The 26,727-nt window shown below is 54.2% G+C and overlaps 1 protein-coding gene across 12 annotated transcripts; it reads left to right on the top strand.

The window, feature by feature from the left end:
• Positions 1–25,676, top strand: FCHO1 (FCH and mu domain containing endocytic adaptor 1). 12 transcript variants are annotated; one of them, XM_073220141.1, is made up of 31 exons: positions 44–70; positions 1,605–1,677; positions 3,424–3,488; positions 4,791–4,835; positions 5,049–5,100; positions 5,562–5,632; positions 9,423–9,514; positions 10,545–10,619; positions 11,701–11,842; positions 13,084–13,236; positions 13,452–13,556; positions 14,601–14,699; positions 14,775–14,889; positions 15,976–16,020; positions 16,134–16,212; positions 16,949–16,973; positions 17,367–17,427; positions 17,920–18,095; positions 18,180–18,204; positions 18,573–18,624; positions 19,178–19,269; positions 19,622–19,897; positions 21,201–21,313; positions 21,403–21,490; positions 21,663–21,771; positions 22,461–22,616; positions 22,935–23,067; positions 23,641–23,840; positions 24,473–24,528; positions 24,896–25,060; positions 25,392–25,676. In XM_073220141.1, the coding sequence occupies exons 6-31, from the start codon at positions 5,606–5,608 to the stop codon at positions 25,412–25,414; spliced, it is 2,682 nt and encodes an 893-aa protein (XP_073076242.1). In that variant the 5' UTR covers positions 44–70; positions 1,605–1,677; positions 3,424–3,488; positions 4,791–4,835; positions 5,049–5,100; positions 5,562–5,605; the 3' UTR covers positions 25,415–25,676. The 12 variants fall into 12 exon arrangements, with proteins under 12 accessions (XP_073076245.1, XP_073076234.1, XP_073076243.1 ...); XM_073220140.1 differs by lacking the exon at positions 1,605–1,677 and having other exon boundaries at positions 21–70; XM_073220136.1 differs by lacking the exon at positions 5,049–5,100 and having other exon boundaries at positions 52–70.
• Positions 25,677–26,727: the final 1,051 nt, after the last annotated feature.

Here is a 26,727-nt window from a genome sequence, read left to right as displayed (position 1 = left end):
GGGCGGGCTCGGGTGTCAGAGACCAAGCCGCAGGTGGAGGCGAGCGCGGGGCTCGGTCTGAGCTTGGGAGGTGAGTGCTGTCCCGGGGAACCCCCCCGAGGCCCCAGGCCCGCGCAGCGCCCCCATGCACACCACACCGGTCAGCCCCCGCGGCCATGGGGTGCAAAGGCGAGGCGGGGCGTGCGGGACAGCGACCGGGGGTGGGAGGCTGCGCGGTGGGCACCCGGCCTCCCTACAGTGATAATCGAGAGTCAGCGAAGGGAGATAGGCACCCCTCTCTAGGTCCCTAGTCTCCTGGCCTAGAACCAGACCGTGCAGGGGAACGGCTGTGACGCCAGACCCCTCCCCAAATCCCTTTATTCTAAGCCTGGATGTGGGTCTAGGTTCCCGGGTTGCAAAGATGGGGGCGCAGCTCCTCTTCCAACCTGGAACCCAGGACAGCCCAAGTGGAGACCACCCCCGGTTTCCCTCTTCCCAGCTCAGGCCTGCAGACCCTTGGGACAGAGAGGAAGAACCCCCTTCCCTTTTTCTCCACTGTGTACCCCAATCCATGCTTGGTGGAGGAACTGGGGGTCCCCTGGTACTCCCTCTAGTCTGTACTATCCCAGTCCTTTACATAAGGATGGGGTGGGGACGTTTCACTGGCATACTCTGCAGGGACCCCAAATTGAAATTCTGGGGAGGGGGTCAATGTGGGGTCCCTTGCCTGGCAGGGATTGGCCAGGCCAGGCCTGGGAGGGCCTGAAGCAGTGAACTTGGGGGTGGTCCCTGCCTCAGTGTGGGGTGGGCAGTGAGCATCTGTTCCTGCAGATTAAAATAAATCGAGGTAAATTAGGATCTTGCTGGAGGCTGACTGCAAGTGGGGTGTGGAAGAGGGTGGGGGAAGCGGCGGCGCGGGGGGGGGGCTCCATCTGCCTCAGATACCAGGAGTTGCCTGCCCCAGCCGCTGTGGGACCACGAGGCCGCTTTGGTTGGACCGCCTCACTGGTGACCTTGGGCAGGTGACAGCACCTCCCTGAGCCTCAGTTCTCCCCTTTGCAAATGGGGTTGTGGGTTTAAGAGGTTGTATCTACAGATTCTGAAACCCACCCACCCCATCTTTTGACAGATTGTGATTCCACCCTTCTGCTTAAGATGTCAGTGGTTTGAGGGGTGAGAAAGCAATAGTTTTGGGACCTTGCACCACATGCCTTGCTGGCCTAAGCCTCAGTTTACTGCACTTCAAAATGGGTTGATGGTCACGCTATTGCATTTCCGGAAAGGCCACTCTGCCAAACAGTAAAACAGATTATCAAGCTGCAATCATTGGAACAACCTGATCTGACTGCCCAGGGCATACCATGACCCACATACCATCACCCACGCCAGGGGCGAGCCAGTTCCTGGGTGGTGTCCTGGGCAGGAGGAAGTGGAAGTCTCAGGCAAGCCTATTCCCTGTCTCTTGTATCATGGCTTTAGCCCCCTGCACCTTGTTGTGTCCTTCTGTGAAACGGGCTGAATTCCTCCTGGAAGATTGGAACACTGTGGGAGGATGGGAACTGTAAATACAGACATGATCATTATAATACTAATCACAATATTTATGATCGTAAATGGGGTCACAGCTGACCGGAATAAAAGGAGAGAGGTGAGCCTGCAGGGGTGCCGCCTGCTGTGTCTCCAGAACCCGGCAGTCAGGTACGCAGTTGGTGCTCAATAGGTGTTTGCCAAACAAAGCAACAAAGGGAGGGGACCAGTGCAGTGGACTGAAAAATTCCTAAGCTCTACAGCTCAGTTGCTCTGTGACATGGAGCATGTGCCTCAGTTTCCCCAATGGGGTGATGGCCAAGTTGAAACACTGTCCCAAAGTGCTGTTAAGAGAATCAAGCCAGATTGTGTAAATGGTCACAGCCCTGGCGGCCAGGCCTAGGGGAAGGAAGCACATGACAGAGCTGACCATTGAAACAGCACGGCCAAGAGGCCAGTCCCCGAGGAAGCAAAAACTCCAACCTGGCCCTACTGTGCAAAATCAGGGGTCCAAGGGAAGCAAAAGGTCAGATCTTGTTTCCTAGGCCCCTGGAAACCTAGAGAGGTCAGGGGAGGCCCCAGGTCACACAGCAGGAGAGCAGGGGCTTGGGACAGCCAGCAGAGGCCCTGATTTCTTTGCTGATGCGGTTCCTGCTATGCTTTGCCTGCCCACAGGTTCCATAGACCAGACGCAGAGCCTGGTTTTTGGGAATTGGTGCTGGGGAGGCAGAATCTCTAGATGGGGCCTGGGTCTTGTGTCCAACACCCCCAGAGGACTCTGTTCCTGCTTCCTGCAGCCAGAGGGTGGGGGAGTCTGTATCAGCTGGCAATCAGCTGTGTGCCACTGGGCAAGTCCCTGTCCATCTCTGGGCTTTGCCCTGTGGAGGCCCCAAGACTGGGGTTCAAACAGGGCTGACTTCCCCATCAGAGGCAAAGACCACTGTGTCTTGAGCATAATACTTTTAGAGGTCCATGAAGATGTTTTAATTTCTTTTAAGATCAGAAGGAAAAAAAGAGTTTGGGAGTCACAGAAAACATTTTAATATATGGTATTAATATACTCACCTCTATGGCAATGCAGTTGAAAACATAGTTTAAATTCTTTTCTTTCGTGGAGGAAGGAACCCAGGGAAGCAAAAGTACCGCGGCCTGTAGAAGTCCTAATGCGGGCCTGGGTTCATGTCTAACTGCTGCCATTCACTGACTGTGCAACCCTGGCTGTGTAGAGTCCCCTTCTGAGCCTCAGTTTCCACCTCTGTAGAAACAAGCATGATTAGCCCACCTCACAATGGTGAGATGTTGAATGCTTAGCCCAAGGTTGGCACTTAATCTGTGGGTGCTATTGTATTACAATTGTTGTCATGATTATTACTGGTTGGATAATAATAGCCCCAGACTAGGGGCCCCAGGTTCAGGGGCCTCAGTTTACCCATGCATGGCCTGCATGGTTCCAGAAAGGTCTCAGGGGTGCTAGTCTGGCAAGGGAGGGGAGGTGGCGGTTGGGCAGTGGGCGGGGCAGGGTGAGCTTCCTGTCCCCCATGTACACAGGCCTCCACTCGGTGCTCACGGAAGTGGCAGGGGCCGCGTGGCTACCTCCTGGTGCCTTCCCTGTCTGACAGGGCCTCCCATCCCCACTTGCTGCCCTGTTCGGTGAGTTCCAGCCCTGCCAGGAGGCCTTCTCCTCGGCCCCCCAACCCAGGAACAGAAGGAAGGCCCCTCTGCCCGGCTGGGTTCAGGAGAAATAGCAGGTGTCACTTCCTGGGCTGGGCAGGGGCCTGTGGGGGGTGCCACCTTTCACTCTGCTACCCTAACTGTCATTACAGTTATGAGTGGTGGGGCAAGCTGTTGGGGGCAGAGGGGACGTGGAGACCCAGAGCCTCATATGGTGGTTCTGAATGGGAGTTCTTTGGCACACAGGCCAAGAACAGAATCAGTGACCAGAAGATAGTGAGTGACCTCTCTGTGCCTCAGTTTCTTCATCTGTAAGTTTGGATTGAGTCCCATGCTATGGTTGTGAAGGATGAATGAACTAGTACCTGTGACGGGTGGGACACGGTGCCACACACACATACTGGCGCTCCATGTATGTGGCAGGGGGAGGGGCAATCTCATCGGAGTTGTAAAAAGAGTAGTGAGATTCTTAGTTTCTGGGGAACTTGGGCCTGCTGGCTCCCAGGATCCCCTGTCCTCTAGAGCAGCACAGAACTTTCTCTATCTCTGCTGTCTAATATGGTGACCACCAGCCCCAAGGGGCTACTGAGTCCTGGAAGCAAGGCTGGCATAACTGAAGAACTGGGGTTTTAACTGTTTGATTTTACTTAGCTTAAAATGAGGTTGCCACCTGGGACTAGTGGTTCCCATATCAGTTAGTGCAGCCTTAAGGGATTTGGAGATGCTCAGGGTCTAGGTCATGGCCAGAAACTGAGAAATGAGATGGGAATTTAGGGCTCTTCATCCTTGGGATCTCAGCCAAGCATGCCCTCCCCGAGACTGGGTTTCCTCAGGGCCTGCACTGGCAACTGAAGTTTCTCAGGGGCCCCAGCATTACCCATCAAGAGGGGTGGTTGGGAATGTTTCTTGAATCAAAATTTTTTTTTTTTTGCCTGGTGAACTCCTATTCATGCTTTAAAACCCCAAGCCCCATACCTGTCCTTCAGTACAGGCTCCCCTAGTTCTTGTTTCCCTATTTCATCCAACTCTGACCCTGCAGAAATGGGATATCTATCCAGCTCTATTCCCCTAGACTAGAGGCTCCTCAGGGCCCATGGCCAAGTCTCCATTTCTTCATCTGTAAGTTGGGATTGAGCCCCACGCTGTGATTGTGAAGGATCATTTCATGGACCCTGGCATTGTCCTGGCCTCATGGGCAAATGGTGGATGCTAGGTGACTTACAGAAGTCAAGGAATTGGGGGATAGATGGCAATGGGTCAAATTAAAGTCACTTTCAAGATTAGATAAACTGAGGCTCAGTGAGGGGTACCCTTTTCCAAGGTCCTCGCTTGGTCCTTTCCCAGTGAAGCCCAGGGAGTTTCCCAATCCTGCAGGCACCAGCCCTGCCACTGCTGCCACTGTAATTCCTGGGCACCTGGCTGCTGCTGAGCTGCCCGCGGGGTCATGAATTATGGATGAGGCCTGCCGGTTCCTGTGACAAGCCCAGTCTTCAGAACGTGCCAAGGACACCGAGTGTTCCTCCTTCACTGAGTGACTTGGCCCAGACCCCTCTGCAAGGAAGCCTGGGGTCCCCCAGCAAAACCCCTTCTAGGCATTTCCTCTTGTTTTGCAGATGAGGAAACTGAAGCACAGAGCTGGACAGTGACTCAGACACCAGGTGAACATTGGCCTCTGGGTGGCAAGGTTGGGACTCATAGGGACACCAATGTCAGCTGTGCCACCATGGTGAGGGGTGAGCTCTCCATCCCAGGAGTGTACATGAGACTGGGCCTGTTATGGAGGGATTCAAGAGCTCCTGAGGGGACACTTCAAAGACCCTGACCCATGTGGCCAATCACGGTCCATCTCTCATCAAACCCTTCTCCCACAGGAGCTGTCCAGTGTGGAGTTAAGTGCTCAGATCTGGATTCAGCTGGCCCAGGGTACAAATCTAGTCACTTCCTAGCTGTGTGACCCTGGCAAGTGGTTTCCTCTTGGGGAAGGAGGAGGCTGCTCAGTTTTCCCACCTGTGGAATGTCCTGGAGCTTTTCCACCCAAGCAGTGACTCATCTAATACGCAGCCCCTGCCAGTGAACTCCTATTCATGCTTAAAAACCCCAACTCTCATGCCCTTCCTCTAGTCTGGGTTCCCCCAGCCCCTATCCCTCCATCTAGTGTAGCTCTGACCCCCTGGACTGAGGACTGCTTAGAGAGTCACTTGGGTATGGGGTGGGGGTGGCAGGGAGGAATGGGAGGATGATCCCACCAGGCCTTGGGCTGGATCATTGCAGGGACTCTGGGGCTTTTAGTTCCTCCTCCAAGGGGAGGAGAGTTGGAATTTCCCCTCCTCAGGCCCAAGGTGGCCATGACTTTGCAGCTCAAACTTGCCTCTCTCTTCAAACAGGCACTGGATAGGAGCCTGCAGGGGTCTCCACAGAGGTCATCAGGATGTCATATTTTGGAGAACATTTTTGGGTAAAACTGACTCTTATTTTGGAGGGGGTTCCTGGAAGGGCTGTGGGGGTTTTATGGAGATGGGGGATCTAGTAGATTCAGCAGAGTCTTGGGCAAGTGGAGGGTCTACAGGGGTAGAAGTTAAAGTGGGAAGAGTCAGGCTGGGTTTGAATGTACACCCCCAGACTTCGTGGGCCTTTTGAGCTTGGGCAAGTTCACAGTTTGAACAACAGGCAGATTGAGACCCAGGGCAGGAATCTTTTACCTTAAGTGGCCCAATAAGAAAGTGCAGAGTTAGGACCCAATCCCAGGGCCAGACTGAACTTCAGGATCCAGAGTCATTCCAGGCAGGGAATTTCCATGTCTTTCCCATCCTGGAGAGTTGGGGGGTTTTCTTGATCTGACCTCTAGAGGCCCCCTAACCCCTTGGCTGTATGCAGTGAGGACCACATACGATGACCCAAGAGGGCTGAGTAAGCAGACTTGTTTACACTCATTCATTCCCTTCCTCCCTGCCACCCCCACCCCATACCCAAGCAACTCTCGGAGACACTGGGGTCCCCAAGAGGCTCCATCCCAGCTCTGACCCCATGGAGCTCCCAGTCTGGGGGACACAGAGTCAGCCGGACACCTCCAGACCTGCAGGGTCAGGGCTGAACCCAGCCTTGCAACCAGAGGGGAAGCCAGGACATAGAGCCATGCTTGCTGTGGTCTTTAAAGGCTGAGATTTTCCAGGATATAAGAAAGGCACTCCCGGCGAGGACTCCTCCTGCAAGGCCAGGCTAATGGGGAGCCACAGAGGGTATGTGAACAAGGGAGCTGAGGAAGGACCAGGCAGAAAAAGTCCCTTCCGCAGTTGTGAGCATGGAGCTTGGAGAGGGAGCCCGTTGCTAGGCAAGTGGTTGCCCCTGGCAACAGGCCGCTCCCTCCCCAGCTGGGGCTCTTCTTATTGGCACTTGTTTTCTTAAAGGGGCCACACCTCCTTGCCACCTGCGCGGGGAGGGCAGAAGGAGGGCAGTTGGAAAGGCCGACCTCTGTCTTCTCCCGAAGGGTCAGGTTCCTTGGATTTGTCTTTGAATGACTGTATGACCCCAGCAAGGGGCTGCCTCTCTCTGAGCCACTGTTGACATCCCTGTATAAGGGGTTGACGTTTGAGGATCAGTTGTCACCCACATTTTGGAACCCTGACAGCAGCACCTACACTTTAAACTTTAAATCCTTTTTAATTGCATGAGGTATGCAAGCTCGCTGCAGAAAATTCAGATCAGCAGAGGAAATAGAAGCCACCCCCGTTGCACACCCCTTACCTAAAGATACCCTGATAGAGAGTAGATAAGAGCTTGAGCCTGGGATTTGATTTGGTTTCTGCTAGAAACCCTTGGGCAGCTTAGTTTTTGTCTCCAAGCCTCAGTTTTCCCATCCAGGAAAGGGGGATGAAATTCCTGTATCCCCAGGACTTAGGGGGTGCCCTTGGGATAGCTGTCCCTTGCAATGTTTCTTTTAATCAATTGTTTGTATTAGTGGCTCTTTACTGGGTGACACTGAGACCCTAGCTGTCCTGAAGGAGGCTCCAATCAGGGGAGATCAAGCCAGACAGGGATGCCCCAGTCCCACTGGGCCACGGCAGGGCCAGAGGCACGGAGGGCACTAGGGAGCCATGGAGGAAGTGTGAGCAGGAGAGGGATATAGTTAGGCTGTGTTTGGAAGATCCTTCTGGGGCTGGCATGGGGTCAAGATTGGACTCCAGAGGTTCTGACAGGAGACACAGGCCTGAAACAGACCCTCCTAGGACCTCCGGATGCCAGCCCAGTCTGAGGGAGGCAGATACTGCTGGGGGCTTTGCCAAGTCTGGGAAACAGGCCAGCAGTTGGCTCTGAGTCAGCCCCAGATGTTGGCCTGGGCGGCAGTGCCTGGTGCAGCCTCACCCAGGGATCCCCTGGCAGGGCAGGCGGAGCAGGCAGGGGGCTGCTGGGCTCTAGGCACTGTGCAGGGGGCCCTGAGTTCACCAGCATACCAGCCTCATCTCACCAAGACCATTAAGAGGTGTGTGCTACTGTTGTCTCCATTTGTAGGTCAAGGAAACTGAGGGCCAAAGAGGGGAGGTCACTGGCCCAAAGTGACCCAGTGCATAAAAGGAGGATTTGACACTTGAAACTTCAAAGTATGAGTCCAGCCATGAGAACATAAAACATTATATTCCAGAAGAGCAAGAGGAAACAAGAGTGACTTTTCAGGGCAGTGGGTGTCTGAGGAGAGCCTGAGAAGGTTCCTGAAGGAGGTGGGCCTGGCAGTGAGCCTTGGAAGGATGGGTGGAAGGAGATATATAGGCTGGTGAGCCAGGTGGTAGGAGTGGCCCAGGCCAAGGTGCAGTGGAGGTAAGGCACAGCACGTCTTTGCACCACCTGCCATTTTGCTGATGAGGCCAAGAGGGAGCTGAGAGATGAAGTTGGAAAGGCAATTCCAGGCTAAGGGTTTTGGACGTTAGCTGGTAGGCAATAAGGAGTGACTGATGATTATACAATGAGAGTGACTGTTGGAAGATTTGAGATTTGAGCTTGAGCTGTCCTGGGTCTGCCCCAGTCTCAGCCTCAGTTTTCCCATTTGTGTGGCAAGAAGGATCATCTGGTAGTGACTTCTGGCTTTAGCTTTTAGGCTTGCAAGTAACTGAGGAGGGGAACCCCACAGGTTTGGGGGTGGCTGGAGGAAGCCACCATTTCCAGAAGGCCTGCTGAGTGCTGCCAAAGGCATTGGTTCAGTGATCCATGTTGGGAATTAAATAACATCAGATCTTGCCACAAGCCACTTCTTTTAGTCCTGATTACAAGGCCCTATTTGGTGCTCCGTGTCTCCAGTTCCCTTGGACCCCCAGCTAGTCTCCCTTTTTAATGGACAGCTTAGTGTTCAGACACGATTCCCTTCACGTACAACAGGATCCAACCAGCTTTAAAACATCGTTGCCTTATTATTTTCCCATTCCCTTCATTATGGCGTGGGATTTTGTTTGTCCATTTATAATAGAGGTTTTGTGTGAGGCACCAGGGTAGAGGCTCTGTTCCCACCAGCACTAGGTAACAGCAGAATAACTCATTTGTTCATTTGTTAAACAAACTCAAATACCCTTTCTGGGCCCCACCCTGAACTGGACATCGCTGCATCCTGAGAGAGGGGTCAGACCCAGACCCTCCTCTGGGCATCTCAGGGAGTTTCCATGTTGAAGACAACAGAAACCACGTTACAGTGATTTAACCAACAGGGGTTATAATGGCTAGCAAAGGCAAAATATTGTGGGAGTAATGCAGCTTCAGGTTTGGCTTGATCCAGTAACTTTACTTAACACATTTTTTTGGACCCTTTCAGATGCAATGTCTTTACAAAGTTCATGGTTTCCATTTGGCTTCCAGTATCTCCTGTACCTGTATAAATTCCTCATTTATGGAAATACACACAATAAAACAGATGGGAAGAGACTGATTGAGACAGAAACAGAGGCAGAGAGATGCAAAGAAACAGAGAGAAAGAGATACAAAGACAGAAAGATGGAGACAGGAAGACACAACAAGCAGAATGAGAAAATCTTTCCCTCAACTATGGAACGAAAGTCCCAGGCTTCTCTCTGATTGGGCCAACTTAAGGCCCATGAACCAATCCTTGTGACCAGGGGGGAAACGCAGCAGACTGATTGGCTAAGGCCTCACCCAAACCCTGGGGATAGATTTCTGTTGATTGGCTTCCTTTGTCCACGCCCCTGTTGCTAGGCAACCTTGACATCATCTCCATCCCCTTTCTCAATCTCCACCCCCATCCCCTGCAGGGTGAGAAAAACCATGGTTTTGAGGTTCTGTATCACAGCGTGAAGCAGGGACCCATCTCAACCAAGGAGCTGGCAGACTTCATCCGGGAGAGGTGAGGCCCCCACACCCTATGACCATGCCCTGCAGTCCGCGCAGCCACCCCCACTTAAGGCCCCACCATCTCTCTCCTCTCCCCCTGCGCTTCCCTCCACTGCCCAGTAAGGATCCAGATCCCTGTGGGCGCCAGGAAGGGCTTGAAGGCCCTGGAAACCTGCAGTGTGAGGCACGGTTAACCCCACGCGCCCTTCAACAACAATCCCCAGGTTTCTAATGCCTCCTTCTAAAGAGATGATAATATGACCTACTTAGAGGAGACATTTTTGAAAACGCAAACTCGTGTCCTGTGTACAATAAAACACATATTCGATGAAATAATCTACATTTCACCATATAAATGCTCCACCATCCATATCCCAGGAAACATAATAAACTCGAATTGTAAGGTAGCCTTCTGCTCCCCAGCTACTCAGCAGGTGAACACTTGTTTAATCTAGGCAGAGAGTCCAAATGATTATAACCAGGTGTTTCTCTTTGTGGCTGTCCAGAGGGACCATCTGAGCTGCACAAGACAGGGACCACTATTTATTTTGTGGGCCTTCAGCACCTAGACCCATCCATTAATGTGGCACCAAATGGGTGCCTCTATCAAAAAATACCTTCCATGTCCTCCCCAAATAATTGGTTTTAACTGGGCACATTGCTGCCCCAAACAAAATTAATGTTCTATTAAGTCAAAAACTGTGAGTGGATATTAGGTAGGCATTTAGCAGAGTCTGTCCAGAGGGGAAAAGGGCATAAGAGTTTGCTCCTGCGATTCAATGAAGCAAACTACAGAAAGCATGTAGAGTGTGTGCTCAGAAATGTTTTACCTACTGTTCTACTGCTATTGCTGCTAGTAAAATATATTACTTAAGGATAAAAACCTCTCTTAGGAATTTCCAAAATGCCTCCCCCATAGCAAGGGACTATCCTTGAAGCTACTGTCCAGATGTTTAAGGTTGGGCAACTGAGGCCTAGGGGAGTGGAGTCTCTCTCAAGGGTGCTCAGGACATTCCCCATATTTTCCCTGACCTCCTACCCAGGGCCACCATCGAGGAGACCTACTCAAAGGCGATGGCGAAACTTTCCAAGCTGGCCAGCAATGGGACCCCTGTGGGGTGAGTGAGCCATGGGTGGGGTAGGAATCACCAAGGTCGCAGGGCCTTGGGGGCATCGGGAGCCTACCCTTGGGTGGACACGTGACATGTAGAACAGAGTTGTCCCCCTATTTATGTGGCTAATTGAACAGAGGAATATATATATCATTCATTCACCCACTAGTTCATTCATTCATTCAACAAACATTTACTGAGCACATACTATGCCATCCTGGGCACCAGCGACTGAGTGGCAATCAAGACAGATAAAATCCCCAGTTACCTCCATGCCATGTACATCCGGGATGTGTGACAACCATTAATGGATGTCACACACAAACATAAACAAAATCCTTCACTGGGGTGAAAAGTGCTAGAAAAGAAATGAAACAGGAGTGTGAGAGGTCAGGTGCTTCCTCTGGGGTGGGCTCTGGTTTCCTTAGCTCCAGTTCTGTGAGCTGAGATCTTAATGTGGAGGAGCCAGCCCTGGGAGTGTCAGGGAACAGAGACCTGGACAGGAGGCACAGCCAGTGCAAAGGCCCTGAGGGAGCAATGCATTCTGCATGTTCAAGGAAGAGCAACAAGGCTGGCAAGGCTGCAGAGGCTGGGCAAGGTGGAGATGGGATGCAAGGGAAGGAAGAGGGGACAGGACCACAGGGGCCCAACACACAGGTGACTTCTTTTAAACTGGGATGTGATGTGGTCCCAACTGCCATTTGCAAACTTCCCTGTGGCTGCCGTGGGGCAAAGGTCTTGCGTATGGTGATGGAGGAATTAGATGCAGGCCCTGTGCATTTTGTTGGGGCAGGTTGACTCTTGGCTGCCCTTCAGTGTGAGGCAGGGCCTGGCTCTAAATTCCAGTTCTGAGGTTCATTTGCTGAGGGGCCTTGGCTGAGTTATAGAGCCCCCTGTGCCTCAGTTTCTATCTGTCACAGACCCTCCTCGCACAGTGGTAGTGGGGATAAAATAAGCTAATACATATTCATGCTTAGCAGGGCCCATTGCGCAGGAGGTGCCTGAGCCAATGCCAGCTGTGTTCTCTGAGGGTACCTCTGGGGGGTTGGGCCTGCTGGACCTTGGGTATGAGCCCACCTCTTCCCAGGACCTTCGCCCCACTCTGGGAGGTCTTCCGTGTCTCTTCCGACAAGTTGGCACTCTGCCACCTAGAGCTGACTCGGAAGCTACAGGACCTCATCAAGGATGTGCTGCGCTACAGTGAGGAGCAGCTCAAGATGCACAAAAAGGTGTGTGCCAGCAGGCACTGCCCGGGCCGGTGGGTGGGGGTCACCAGTGGCCAGAAGGATGCTTCAAGCTTCCAGCCCCTCATGTGTGTCTCTGAGAATTCTGTTACTTCCACAACATCAAACCCAGACTCCCACAAACCCAAGCATTTTGCAGGTCAAATTGTAGACTCCCAAAATTCTAGACCAGGAGCTGCAAACTATGGCCTGCACGCCAGATCTAGCCCACCACCTGTTTTGGTACAGCTTGCAAGCTAAAAATGGCTTTTTACATTTTTTAATGGTAGGGGATAAAAATCAAAAGAATATTTTGTGATATATGAAAATTATATGAGACTCAGATTTCAGTGTCAGTAAATAAAGTTTTATCGGTGCATAGCCACACCCATTCATGTACATATTGTCTGTGGCTGTTTTCAAGCTGCAAGACATGTTGAGTGTTCGTAACAAGCCAAACACATTTACTATCTGTCCTTTTACAGGATAAGTTTGTCGGCCCCTGGTCTAGAGCATTAGAAGTTACAGGTCTTGTTATTTGACATTTCTAGACTCCTAACAAACCTAGAACCTTGGAAAATTCAAACCTTAGATTCTCAAGATCCCCAAATATTCAAAGCTCATGATTCTAGAGTCATAGATGCTTTGCATTTACAGAGCTCTTTTAAATTGGCAGTTTTAAAGCTCCCAAAATACTGTGCACTTAAAAATAACTAAGATGGACAATTTTATGTTATGTGTATTTTGTCACAATTCTTAAAAAATGGAGGGGGGCAAGGAAATTCTTTGTGGGCTGTTATGGGACAGTCTTGGGAATGAATCATTAAGTGGAAAAAACAACAGTTAAACAACATGGGCGGCTGCCACTTGTCATTAAAAATGGGCTAGAACAAGCACATTTGTTTATCCATGTGTTAGTATTTCTGGAAATGTATGGGTAATAATGAGGAACTCCTAAGCCAAGCCCTTGGAGTCTGAGGGAGGTTTTTTTCCTGAGCTCACCCCTTAAAACTTGTGAAATGTGAATTATGTGTGAGTATTACCTATATAAAAAGTTAGAATTGTTGAGATTAATAGAGTATTAGAAGAAGGAGACTCAGAAAAAAAACCCAAAAAGGCCTGGAATCCCACAGAAAGTTGGGGAACCTGAGAGGTTTACAGCGTACCCCAAGGGGCTGCTCAAGCGCGGCTCCCCAGTTGGGGCTTCAGATGGCACTCACAGTCCCCCTTCCCCCACCCCCATGCAGTGCAAAGAGGAAGCAGTGGGCACCACGGATGCTGTGCAAGTCCTTGCGGGTGTCAGCCAGCTCCTGCCCAAGTCCCGCGAAAACTACCTGAGCCGCTGCATGGACCAGGAGCGGCTGAGGAAGGAAAGCACCAGCCAGAAGGAGCTGGACAAGGTGGGCCCGTGGCTGCCGGTCCCCAGCCACCCCAGCCCATGCAGGTCTGAGACATTTGCCACGGGGCGGAGGGGCTGCCTGACGGGAAAGTAAAATGTCATTGAACCTCCATGTGGCACCCCAACAAGTCTTCCTGCCCTGTAATGGGACTGGGAGGAGGGGGAAGTGCCCTGAGTCTCCCCCTCCCAACCCTGTCTCCTACCTGTGCCTCCTAGGCAGAGACCAAGACCAAGAAGGCAGCAGAGAGCCTGCGGCGCTTGGTGGAAAAGTACAACTCTGCTCGCGCAGACTTTGAGCAGAAGATGCTGGACTCAGCCCTGGTAGGAACCAGGGTTTCTAACTCGGAGTACTACGCATTCCTTGGCCCAGGATGCTAGGGGGCTCAGAAGTCCAGAACTTCCCAAACCTTTGGCCCCCAGAAGCCTTAGGGTCACAGGCTTCAATCTGTAGAATTCTAGAGCCAGTTTGCTATTGTTATTGTTGATATTATTTCAAAAGTCAAATCATTTTTGTGGCTTAGCTTCCCCTTCTGTAAAATGGGGACAGTAATAGTGCCTCCCTCACAGAGTTGTTGTGAAGATGAAATAAGTCACTGTATGTGCAGTGTGCAGATTAGTACCAGCCCCATAGTAACCACTCTATAAATCGTTACTAATATTAATATCATTATTTCTGTTATTATTGATGAGGTTTTTGAACAAGACAGGTCTAGCCTCCATTCTTCACCAGCTATGTGAACTTTTACAAGGCACTGCACATCTCTGGGTCTGTGTCCTCCAAAAGGCTGACTGGAAGCTCAGCATCAGGAATCAGAATTTTTGTTCTCTGATTTTGCATGTCATAGAAACCTTCATTCCAACTAAGAAGATTTATAGGCTCATGGAACTGAAAAGTTAGAGGGGAATGCTTCAGGCACGGCTGGATCCAAGTGCTCAACTGGTGTTGGCAGGAAGTTGTTCCTCTCTGCTTCTCAAGTCTATTTTCTTGCTGTGGGCTTCATTCCCAAGTAGACATGCTCTTGTGTGTGTGTGTGTGTGTGTGTGTGTGTGTGTGTGTGTGTGTGTGTGTGTGTGTGCTTCATTCCCAAGTAGACATGCTCGTGTGTGTGTGTGTGTGTGTGTGTGTATGCAGCAAAATGGCCATCAGCAGCCCCCATATGTATCCCACCAACTCATTGACTCAGGGTATGAATATGTCTCTTTCCCTGTAGTTACAGCAGAAGTCTCAGAGCAGATTCTCATTGGCTTTTCCCCCAACCAATCACTGAGGCCAGGGGGTTGGAACATTCTTATTGGTCAGGCTGGGTCAAATGGCCACTCCTTGTGGTCTCCACCTGCCCTTTTGCCCCTCGCCTTCTGCCTCAGCGCTTCCAAGCCATGGAGGAGAGCCATCTGCAGCACATGAAGGCCCTGCTGGCCTCCTACGCCCACTCGGTGGAGGACACCCATGTGCAGATTGGGCAGGTGAGTGGGGCTGGGGCTAGGGAACAAGGCAGGGGGTGCTGGGCAAGAGGGCCCTGGCCCTACCCAGTTACACAGTCCATCCGTCTGGCCCAGGTGCATGAGGAGTTTAAACAGAATATAGAGAACGTCAGCGTGGAGATGCTGCTGAGGAAATTTGTAGAGAGCAAAGGCACAGGCCGGGAGAAGCCTGGTGAGTCGGCACATCTGCTGGGGTTAGGCTGTGGGGCCCCAGCTGCAGGGAAAGAAGAGGACTCAAGAGGCAGGAGGAGGCTGAGCCTCCCTGTGCCCTGGTTTCCTCACTGGAAACGTGCACTGATGACAAACCTCACTCCACAGCCTATACAGGAAGAGGATTTGAGGCCTGGTCTTATATGTAAATCTCTTACAACCAGATACCATTGACTGGGGCCTTCAGTGCCAGGCTCAGCTCTTCAGATGTTACCCTGAAGGCCCAAGGGAGCCACTGAGGGTTGTTGAGCAAAAGACCAATTTGAAAATGTCCAAATGCAGAATCAGGGAAGAGTTGAGAGCAAAAGTTTGGGGGTCAGTTCTGGGTCTGTGTCTTTTCATCATTGCTTGCTGTGTGACCTTGGACAATGTCTTGACTTCACTGAGCCTCAGTTTCCTCATCTGGAAAGCAGTGATGAATAATCCCCACCTAATGGTGTTTTGAATATTCAGTCATTTGATGCAGGTAGAGGGCAAAGTGTGTGCCTGGCATACAGTAGGTACTCAATGAATGCATAGTTTACATCCCCAAGTCTAGTCAGTCGCTAAGGTCTGTCCTTTTTCCCTTCTGTCTCTATAGCTCAGGCCACCTCTCTTTGTGTGGGCCCCCACTTTTGCCCCTCACTGGCCGCAGATCTGTCACACCCTGCTCCTGCTCACATACCTTGCATGGCTCCCTGTCACACTTGGGAGAGAGTCCCCGCTGCTCATCCTGACACTTGAGACCTAGCTTACTGCAGACTCATGGCCCTTTCTCTAACCCACCCAAGTCCCACCCAGAAATGCTGGAAGTAGGAGGAGTAACTCAGACATCACCCTTTCCAGCCTATCCTAGGGTGGCAACCACCCCAACCATTCCAGAAATCTCAGCCTATCCCGTCATGACCATCTCTGGGGCTGAGTTAGCATCTTGGCTCATGCCCTGGACCCTGACTGGCCTTGAGCTATTGTGTGACGCAGATGCTATTGTGTGGCCAAGGGTGTACTGGTACCCCTGTCAGACCCAGTCTCCCCAGTGGACTGAGTTTCTCAATCTCTTCCATCTCAGGGCCTTTGGACTTTGAGGCATACAGTGCAGCTGCCCTGCAGGAAGGCAAGTACGTCTGGGCCTGGATGCCCAGCCTGGACCATGGGGCAAGGGAGGCAGATCTGAATGGAAAGGGGGCACCCTCAGGGCTCAGTTCTGCCACCCTTATCTGTTTTCAGCAATGAAACGTTTGCGGGGAGCCAAGGCCTTTCGCCTCCCGGGACTGAGCCGGCGGGAGCGGGAGCCGCCTGCCACTGTGTGAGGAAGCACCCCTGCCCACCCCTGGCCCAAGCTACCCCAAGATCCATTCCCCTGCCCAGGATATCCCAGAAGTCGTCTGCTTAGAGTAGCCCATTCCCTCTACCCAGGCTAGACCACAAGTGCCTCTGTCCCAGGCTAGCTCAGTATTACCACTGCCTAAGCTAGTCTAGATTCTTTCTTTTGCCAAGGTTGGACATGGTCTGCCTGTCCCGACTCACCCAGGGTCACCCCTACCCAGGCTGGCCCAGGATTTCTCCCTTTGTCAAGGCTAGCCCTGCTATTGTGACACCTGATCAAGCCCAGTAATTCCTACTTTGCGAGGACAAGCCCAAGAGTCTCCCCATCCAAACTAGTACCGAATTCTTCCTCCTGCCCATGTTTCCCCAGGCTAATCCAGGATTAACTCTGCTCAGGCTAGCCCGGGATTCTTCTCTTTGCCACTTTATTTCCCTGATGAGGCTAGCCCCTACATTTCCTACCGTCTCAGGTCAGCTTTTCAGATTAGCTCCCGGGTTCCTCCCCTCCCAAGCTGTTTGACACCCCCAGCTCAGCAAACTCCAAATTCACTTCCTGGCCCCATGCAAGGCCCAAGCGCCCACTGCCTGCAGGGCTAGCTCAAGACAATATTGCGGCCCAAGGGCCACCCCCAGGAGCCATGTCCAATGTTAGGAGCTGAGGAGGGGGCAAGATGAGCTAGGGAAGCTGACACTAACATCTCTTTCTCCATTCCCAGAGGTTCCCTGGAGCCTGATTCAGTGGTAAGTGCCGTGGGAGGGGTCAGGCCAGGCTGCAGGTGGGAGGGGTTCAATCCCACCTTGACCCCCAAGCCTGGAAGCCAAGCCTGGAGCTCAAGGGCCTAGAGGTGGCACAGCTTCGGGACCAAGTTCAAATCCCACCTTGGCTGCAAACCCCTGCGGACCATGGGGGGAGGCCTGATGTCCTTAGCCTCAGTTTGACCTCACCCCTTGCCCCCTCAGGAGGGGCAGTGGCACGTTCTTTTCCCTCAAGAATTTGTCTACCCACTGTGGGAAAATCATTATTGCCTTTGGGGCTTTTAGGTCTGAGTCAGGGCCCAGAGATGGGAGAGGGGCATGGCATGGTTGATGGGAGGTTTGGTTCGGGGGGGCCTGACTTACCTCTTATCCCCCCAGACATGTCCAGAGGTGGATGAAGAAGGTTTCACTGTCCAACCTGATGCGACCCAGAACAATATCCTCCTGGCACCCTCTGGGGGCACTTGTTGGCACAGCAAGGACAAAGCTCTGTCCACAGTGATTCATTCACTATTAGCAAGCCCTCTCTGTGCACACTGCAGGGCGGGGGGAGGGAGGCGTGTCACGAAACCTACCAGTATGGATGAATTAGATTCAAATTCAGTCTTCTGCTATGTGGGGTCAGGGCTAAGTAAGAGGGAGAGAGCGGGGCTGGGTGACCCCAGAGGGGAGGCAAGGGGGCTCCCTGGAGAAGGGGCATCAGTGATGGGGTTTAGCAGCTGAATAGAAGTTGCTAGTTAGGCTAGAGCATGTTTGTGCAAAGAGTTGGGGGGCAGGTGACAAAAACGTGTCAAGGCCAGGGTGGCAAGTGGTGAGAGATGGAATTTTACAGGCCCACAAACAGTTTGAGCAGGAAGGGACAGATTTGAGGGCTGACTGGAGGGAGACCCTGTGTTGGGATCTGCTTGGCCCCTTAACCCAGGTGCACATACAGCAGAGCCCTCCCGCTTCTCATCCAGTGACTCTGACTTTGACGATGAGGAGCCCCGCAAGTTCCATGTGCACATCAAGCCCGCCGCAGCCCGCGCCCCAACCTACAGCCCCGAGGCTGCTGCTGCGCAGCTCAGAGCCACGGCTGGCAGCCTCATCCTCCCTCCTGGCCCAGGGGTGAGGTGTGGGACAGCTGCTCCCGATGCGGCTGGTGGGGCTGGCTGGCTGTCCACGACCTAATGGCTCCCCCTTTGTCCACAGGGCACCATGAAACGCCATTCTTCACGTGAGTAGCCTGAGGGGTGGGCATGTGGAAGAGAGGCTGGGCCTGGAATGTGGGTGTGGGTTCAAATCCCAGCTCTGCTGTGTGATTCGGGGCAGACTGCTTTGACCCTCTGTCTCTCAGAGACCACTCTGACCCTCAGTCCCCTCTTCTGTAACATTATACGGTCATGAGAATTAATTGAGAGCTGAAAGGGGTAGCTGGGGCCAGGAAAGAAGCCAAGGCCTAGAGATAAGTTGGCTCAAGTTTAAATCCCTTTGCCTGTTTTGCTGATCACCGTGGGCAGTGGGCTGGACAGTCTCCTGGTTTGTGGAGTGGGGAGCCCTGCAGGCAGGACAATAGGAAGACTAAGGGAGGTGCATCTCTCATAGGGGATGCTGCTGGGAAGCCACAGAGACCTCGATCTGCCCCGAGGGCCAGCAGGTGGGTTTCACCAGCGTGGGACATTGGGCCAACATAAGTGGGCAGGTGGGGGCTATCCCTGCCTCCTCTCTCCTCCCCTGCTGCCTCCCCTTCTCAACCTGGCAGGAGGTTGAGGGCTTGCTATTTTTCAGTGACCACTTATGCATTTGATGAACATTTGTTGAGTGCCTGCGGTGTACTCGTGTTAGTCTGGGTTCTCTGGGGTTAGTCTGGGGATGTATGATCAAGATAGGTCCCCCTTCTTAGAGTCACATCCAATTGGCCAGATTTTAAGAATAACAAGTTAAGTGAGAGCATATTCTATACTTCCAAGTTCTAAGAAGAAACTAAATGATGAAAGATAGGAGTGGGTAACTGTAGTTGGGGTAGCAGTGGAGGGCCTCTGCTGGTGGCGGGGCGGGGGGGGACTTTGGGCTGAGTAATGAATAGGAGAAGGAGGTGACTACAGGGTTTGCTGGGAGCTCAAGACCAAGAACAGCATGTGCAAAGGCCCTGAAGTGAGAGGAGGCATGGAAGCAATAGAAACCACCAGTTTTGTCCACTCGGTCCCCAGCTGTACAGAGAAGCTGCAATCCGATGAGCAGGTGTCCAAGAACTTATTTGGGCCGCCCCTAGAGTCTGCCTTTGACCACGAAGATTTTACAGGTGATGGGCGTAGGAACTTCAGATGCATGGGCGGGGCCAGCAGAAGAATGGGTGGGGCCATTGCAAGGGTAGGCCGGAGAGGCTGGAGGGAGCTTGTGAGGTCCTTTGGGGGTCAGTGTGAGGGCGCGCGGGGCCGGGAGAAGGTGGGGCCTTTGCGGGAGTGAGGGTAGTAACAGGTGGATGGGCGGGGCAGCGTGGAAGGGAGGGGCAGTGACCAGAGCTGTGGCCTGCTGGGGTGGGCAAGACTTTGAATGGGGGTGGACCCTTTCCTGACATGGGCGCGGCCTGCAGGGGAATGGACAGGACTCCGAGTGGGTGGGGTCTGGAGCTGGCCGCCCCCTCCCTTCCCCAGGCTCCAGCAGCTTCGGCTTCACCTCCAGCCCCTCGCCGTTCTCCTCCTCCTCGCCTGAGAACGTGGAGGACTCCGGCCTGGACTCGCCGTCCCACGCGGCACCCGGGCCCTCCCCGGATTCCTGGGTCCCCCGTTCGGGCACCCCGCAGAGCCCACTTAGCTGTAGGGCGCCGCCCCCCGAGTCGATAGGAACACGGCTCCTACCACTGTCGGACTCAGCACAGCCTCTGGCCCCATCCCCGGGCCCCTGGGGTCTGGAGGCCGTGGCTGGAGGAGGTGAGTCCAGCGGCCCCGGTTCTGAGTTATCGGAGCCCCGGGGGTAGGACTGAGCGCCTGTTGTGGCCAGACCCTGAACGGGGTGCTGGGGACACAGCTGAGGCCGAGGTGGTCAGAAACCCCCGAGCGTGCAGGGACAGTAATAATACGGGTATTTAATAAGGCAGGTGGTGACAGGTGCCTGACGAAGGCTCAGAAGGGTGGGGCTTCCCTGGAGGCCACATCTGAGCTGAGGTTTGACGGTGAGAACAGAGCCGTAGGGACAAGGCGGAAGGGTGTTCCCAGCAGAGGGCGCAGTGGGGCAGAGGGAGGTCCCCCAGCGAGAGGGGCGGGCCCAGGGCGGAGCTGGGACATGGCTGGAGGTACGACGGGGCAGAGGAGTCCTAGGCTTGGGGTGGAGGGCCTCCCGGGGACCCTGAGTCAGGGAGTGTGGGCCGGGCCACAGGCAGTCCCCAGCAATGGTGACGGTGCTTGGCAGCACCCTTGGTTGGAGAAGGAGCCTGGTTGGAGCTGGCCCGTGGGAGCACCAGGGGAATGAGTGGAGCTGCCAAATGCAGATGACTCGAGTTGTCTATCTGAGCTTCACTGTAGAACTTGGGCTCTCAACCAGGCCAGTTTGGCATTTGGCAGTGTCACCACTGGGGGTGGGTGGGTACTACTGGCATCTAGTGGGTGGAGACCGGGATGCTGGTTGACACCCTGCAGAGTACAGGGCATTCTCTCCACCCCCTCAGAGAATGATCCAGCCCTAGACATACATCACTGGTACCTTTGAGAAACCCTGGGGGAGGGGGTAGAGGGTGTAAGTAAGTGGTGGGGAGGTGAGCAAGCAAGAATTTGTAGATGGAGCAGAGCAAGGGAAGCCGGAGAGCTAGGGGAACCTGGGTGTTAGGTTATGGGTTAACTTTAAAGAGTGAGACTCAGACACAGACCAGGGTAGGAGGTTACCCTCAGACTCTCAGAAAGGATGATGGTCATGGAATTTCTAAAACCAGATTAAAACCCTCTGTCAAATTCCCCTGTAGGGTGCCTGCCTCCTGAGCATCCAGCCCTTGCTTGTATACCCCCAGTGATAGGGAGCTCACTCCTTATTGGGTCACCAGTCTGGTGTGTGGGAGGCTCAGAGTTGTGAATAGTGTCTATAGTCCTGTCTGGCACCTTCTCTGCAGTTCCAAGACTTCAGACCCAAGGTGTCTCCCCAAAATAAGCCTGACTTCCCATTTTTGACTAAGTTGTTTCTCTGGGGAGGCCTGAGAGGCCCAGGGCAGCATCTCAGTCACGCCTATTCTCATGCTCTCCCCAGACCTGATGCCTGTAACTACTGACCTCACAGCCAGGGAGGGCCTGGCAGCTCCACCCCGGAGACCCCGCTCCAGGAAGGTGTCCTGCCCCCTCACACGCAGCAATGGAGATCTGGTAGGGTAAAGGCAGGGGCTGGGGTGTCACCTCTGGGGCAGCATCAAGGCCCTGCTCCTGGGGTCCTCACAGCCTGGTCTATCTTTCAGTCTCGTTCCCTGAGTCCTTCACCACTGGGGTCCTCGGCCCCCAGCACTATCCTAGAACGGCCCAGCTTCTCATCACAGACAGGACATGGTACGTGGGGGCAGCCCTGGGGCCCTCCCTCGGTCTCGGTTCCACCTTATCTAGTCTGGGTGGATGGATAAGTGGTCCAGTGGAGGTCCCGTTGGCAGAGGGGACAGTGTGAAGCCTGGGACCTGGGCTCACTCTGTCTGTCTGTCCCCCAATCCCTCCCCACTACCCCCAGGAGTCTCCCGGGGCCCAAGCCCTGTGGTCCTGGGCTCCCAGGATGCCCTGCCTGTGGCCACTGCCTTCACCGAATATGTCCACGCCTACTTCCGCAGCCACAGCCCCAGGTACACAGAGAAAGGGGATAGTTCAGGCTATGAAGGGGCAAACACGGCTCCCTGGGGTCTGTGCCTCTGGGTTCCAGCAGTGACAACCTTTAGGTATGTTTCATGACCTACTTTACCACAGAAGGGCCTTGAACACTGAGCTGAGCGATCAGGCACCAGTCCTGAGGGTGTTTGAGCAGGGCTAGGCACTGCTGTAGCCTCAGGTTAGAGGAACTCTTGTGAGAACTTCCTGCGAGGCTACTGTGTGGGCATCAAAATAAAAGGAGCAAGACCAGAGGCTAGGCCCATGGAGGGGCAGGTTAAGAGCTAGTTGAGAGAGGCCCAAGGGTAATCTGGGAGCGGTGCCCAGCAGAAAACACCATAAGAACAAACTACAAAGAAAGGGGGCTATTATACCTTAAACCCAAGCTGAGGAGTTATAAAACGGATGTGTTGCTTTGAACCTCCTGCCTAGGGGAAAAGAGAACTAAGGTGTTTCTACCTCCTAACCCAGGGTGGATTCTTTCTGGCACCTGGATTGCTGTCCAGACAGGAACTCAAAGGGAGGAGGCTGGGGTCCGGGTGCTGGGAGTGGTCAGGGCCTGGCTGCTTCTGCGGAGCCGCCAGCTGCCGCGGAGCCGGGAGAGATGGGAGGATGAGGTGCTGGACAGAGCCTGAACCAATGCCCAGTCCTCTGACCCCCATCCCAGCTGCCTGGCTCGAGTAACTGGGGAGCTGACCATGACCTTCCCCGCTGGCATTGTGCGTGTGTTCAGTGGAACCCCACCCCCGCCGGTCCTCAGCTTCCGCCTCTTGCACACGGCCCCCATTGAGCACTTCCAGCCCAATGCTGACCTGCTCTTCAGGTATTTATGGAGGATAGGGGCGGGGGCAGGAGGTCCCAGAGGTGGATGAGGGGGTTAGGGGCCCCCAGCTCTGAATTCCTGCCCTGCCTCTTGGGATTGTCTGTGTGGCCCTGAGAAGTTGCTGTCCCCGCTCTGAACCGCACTCTCCTTCCTTCCTCTGCTTCCCATTCCTCGTCCCCTGGGGGTCCTGCTTTGCTGGGCCCATGGTGAGCCAGGGAATCTACATCTTTAGAAAGCCCTGGGGTAGGTCGGATGCTCTGGGAGCTTGGAAGGCATCTCCCGAAGAGGGTTCGGGGTGCTTATTTCTGGTCCCTACAGTGACCCCTCCCAGAGCGACCCTGAGACCAAAGACTTCTGGCTCAACATGGCAGCGCTGACTGAGGCCCTGCAGCGCCAGGCAGAGCAGAATCCAGCGGCCTCCTACTACAATGTAGTGCTGTTACGATACCAGGTGGGCCACGGGGGCGGGGCGAGGCGAGGGGGGGGGCCGGGGCGGGGGCGGGGCGAGGCGGAGGGGCGGAGATGGAGGGGGCGGGGCGAGGCGAGGCGGAGGGGCGGGGATGGAGGGGGTGGGGCGGAGGGGTGAGGGGCGGGAAAGGGAGGCAGAAACGGAGGTGAGTAGCTGCGAGAGAGAGTTGGGGGAGCTGGGGGAGGTTGGCAGGGTGAGCAGGAAATGAACGGTGGCTTCATAGTCGGGCCAGGCCTGCCCTAGTGCAGATGGCACCGTTATGTAAGTGAGAAGCGGCCCCATTCCGGAATCTTGAGCCCGGCACCTGGCAGCCTACTTTGTTAGAACGAGGCACTCTCCTGCCCTCTGCTGAAAACATGGTGTAGTGCAGGCTCTGATCCGCAGTCGTCCCGGAAAGACAAATGGTCCCCTTGGGGCTGCATATGCAGTGCTGGATCAGGTTGGTTGAATGCGGGCCGCAAGGCAGGGTCAGGGGAGTTGAGCAGTGTGTGGTGTGGCCGGACAGGGTGGCCCAGGCCATGGCCTCTCTCGTGTTCTTGCTTTTGCTCCTCCTAGTTCTCCCGCCCGGGGCCCCAGTCTGTGCCTCTGCAGCTAAGTGCCCGCTGGCAGTGCGGGGAGACCCTTACTCAGGTCTCGGTGGAGTACAGCTACCGTACCGGTGCCACAGCCGTGCGCACACCACTTACCAATGTCCAGATCCTGCTGCCTATGGGGGAGCCTGTGACCAACGTCCGCCTACAGCCAGCGGCCACCTGGTAAGGGCATACTGGAGACCAAGGGAGGTTCTGCGGTGCTCCTGTGACACCCCCAGACCTCCCCTTGATATAGCAACTAAGGGGTCTGTCCTAGGCCCAACCGATCACCATGAGCTCACCTTGCTTAGAGCTAAGGATGGTGTTAACAACAATAATAACAACATCAGGAGCTTCCTACATATGTCAGGTGTGTCCCACGTGCTCTGCATGCAGTGACTGGCTCAGGGCTTATAGCAGTCCATCGAGGTGCCATCATTTGTAGAGTGGGAACTGAGGCATAGGGAGGCTAAGGCACCTATCTTAGGTCACACCAAGGATTTGAAACCAGCCTGCTCTTGGCACTGGGCTTTTAGTCACTGCACAGCATTACCTTTGTTTTACGCAAAAGGTAGAAGCTGCCATGAAAAGCCAGACTTAAAGACTGAATGCATCATCTAAAAATGCTGTAAGGATAGAGGGCCCTGGGGCCCAGCTGCTCTGTACCCTATTCCCGTTTCACAAATGGGAAAACTGAGGCAAGGGAAGGGACCTACTTGGTTTGTTGGGTCATGTAGGCAAGAGGCAACTGAGCTGGGCCCCTGCTCCCAGTGTCCTCTCTGGGGGACACTTGACCAAGTTTCTCTCAATGCCAGGAACCTGGGAGAAAAGCGGCTCCTATGGAAGCTTCCAGATGTGTCTGAGGCAGGGGGTGAGTTATGGTTGTGCATGAGGGCTTGGGGGTCACAGCTGGGAGGGACTTATTTAAACTGGGGAGAACTGGGGACATGCTGGGGGCAGGGAAGCGTGGGCACTGAGGAAAGCTTGAAAGGGCTTTGACAAAGCGGGGGAAAGGGCATCCCTGGGGCAGGCACAGCAGATGCAGAAGCCCCGAGGGAGGGCTCCTTAGCAAACCTCACATGGCCCCGTGGGGACAAAGGGGAAGGATTCAAGGCACAGAGGATGTCTGAGGGAGAGGACAGAGGCCACAGGCCGGAGGGTGCGGGTGTAGGGCCGAGGAGGAACCTGGGTCTCAGTGGGACTGGGGCTGGAGCCCTGCTGACCTCAGACCTCCCCAGGCTCTGGCCATCTATCTGCCAGCTGGGAGCCGTGCTCAGGGCCCAGCACACCCAGCCCAGTGGCTGCTCAGTTCACCAGTGAGGGAACCACTCTGTCGGGCGTGGACCTGGAGCTGGTGGGCAGTGGCTACCGCATGTCATTGGTAAAGCGGAGGTTCGCCACAGGTACTCCCCTGCCCCACTGCTGTACACCCCTGGAGCTGGACCCAAGCGGGAGCTGGGGGAGACACTTGGAGTGTTGGGGAAGGATGGGTGGGTGCTGGGGCTTGGAGACCCAGGTTGGGGGACACAGGTGGTGAGGGCTGGTCAGGACTGCAATGGGAGGGGTCAAGAAGGGCTGCCATCTCCTACCCCCACCCCATTCTCCTGCCCCCATAAGGGGCTGTGGGGGACCAGGGGGAAGTGGGAACAGCAGGGGTGTTTTGAGGAGGATTGGGTGAGGGGTAAAGAAGGGGTAAGGGACCCCCTTTTCCCTCCTCATGGCCCCCCTCCACAGGAATGTACCTGGTGAGCTGCTGAGTGTGCAGAGGCTGCCCAGCCCCGCTGGTCCCGGCTCTGCCCTGCATCCTGGTGCTCACTGACTGCTCCCTGCCTTCCTGCCAGACCCTGGGTCCCACCCTGGCCTCCGCCAAGGCCCCAACTATGTGGAGACAAGACCCACACCCAGCCTGGTTGAGCCTGAGATTCATTTCTGCTCATGCCAGCTCCCATGCCAGTCCTTGGACTTTTAATGTTCTTTAAATAAACACTTTATTTTCTAATAAAATAAATAATGATCCTTTTCCTGCTCCAGGAAATTTCTTTCACACTGCTAGAGAAGATGGATGGCAGAGATTTAATATTCCATCCCACCTCCAACTCCTACCCCTTCCTAGCCTGAGAGAGAAAAAGCCAGACATGGACACTCCCCAGCGCCACAATCACCACCAGTCCCATGGGCTCAGAGTTGGGCTGGTGGAAAAGACAAGTACTAGAGGAATCCAGAGGGGGATGTCAGGAAATTTCCTAAGAAGGGGGCATCATAAATGGGGCTTTGAGGTATAAAGAGGAGTTTGCAAGGTGGGGCTGGGCATCCCAGGCAGGGCCATGGTGAGTTGTGAGTTCAGTGTGAAAGCAGCCAATCCACATTGATTGAGGACCTACTGTATGCCAGGCAGCAGAGACACAGCTGTGAGCAGGACAAAGCTCTTCGTAGAGATGAGGTTATGAAGCCAAAATGCCTGAGTTTTAAGCAAGTGACTTGACCTCCTCAGGCCTTAGTTTCCATCTCATAGCCAACCTCACTGGGTGGCTGTGGGGAGACCACACACCAAGGAGTAAACACCAGCAGTGCTGGCAGGGGAGCCAGGTAGGCAAGGGTGGCCTGAGTGGGGCCCAGGCCAGGTGTGGTAATGTGCATACTGTGTGGGGAGCAGGTCTGAGCTTGGTGGACCGTCCTGGGTCCCTGTGGGCATCTAGCGGCCCTGGGGGGCCTAACCAGAGGCTGTGCGGATCCTAGGGACTAAGCTCAGGAAGCAAGAAGCAAGATTTGACCTGCCCTCTCTGACCGTCCCATCCAGTCCTCTGAAGAGAGAAGTGGTGGTGGTAGCGGGTGGTCTGGCTATGCCTCTGTTTCCCTGTCTGTGAAGTGGGGGGAAATCCTCTAGTTGGAAAAGGTCTGGGGAGCATCCTCAGTTCAGTGCACGAGCCACACCACACACCACTGCCTGCCCATGTGAAGAGTGATTGCACACATGAAGAAGTCAGCAAAATGAATGGCATTTCAGACCATGAGGGCTCCAGCATACACACTGTCCTGCCCGGAACAGGAACAGCACTAAGACTGTAACCTG

Source organism: Manis javanica, chromosome 13 (genome assembly GCF_040802235.1).
Source record: "Manis javanica isolate MJ-LG chromosome 13, MJ_LKY, whole genome shotgun sequence".
NCBI lineage: Eukaryota > Metazoa > Chordata > Mammalia > Pholidota > Manidae > Manis > Manis javanica.
This window is presented reverse-complemented; position numbering and strand designations above follow the sequence as displayed.

Coding starts and splice junctions, on each gene's coding strand:
- FCHO1 (XM_073220133.1), top strand. CDS start 5,606: ATGTCATATTTTGGAGAACATTTTTGG. Junction 9,515..10,544: donor GCAGACTTCATCCGGGAGAG/GTGAGGCCCCCA, acceptor CCTCCTACCCAG/GGCCACCATCGAGGAGACCT. Junction 13,557..14,600: donor AGATGCTGGACTCAGCCCTG/GTAGGAACCAGG, acceptor CTTCTGCCTCAG/CGCTTCCAAGCCATGGAGGA.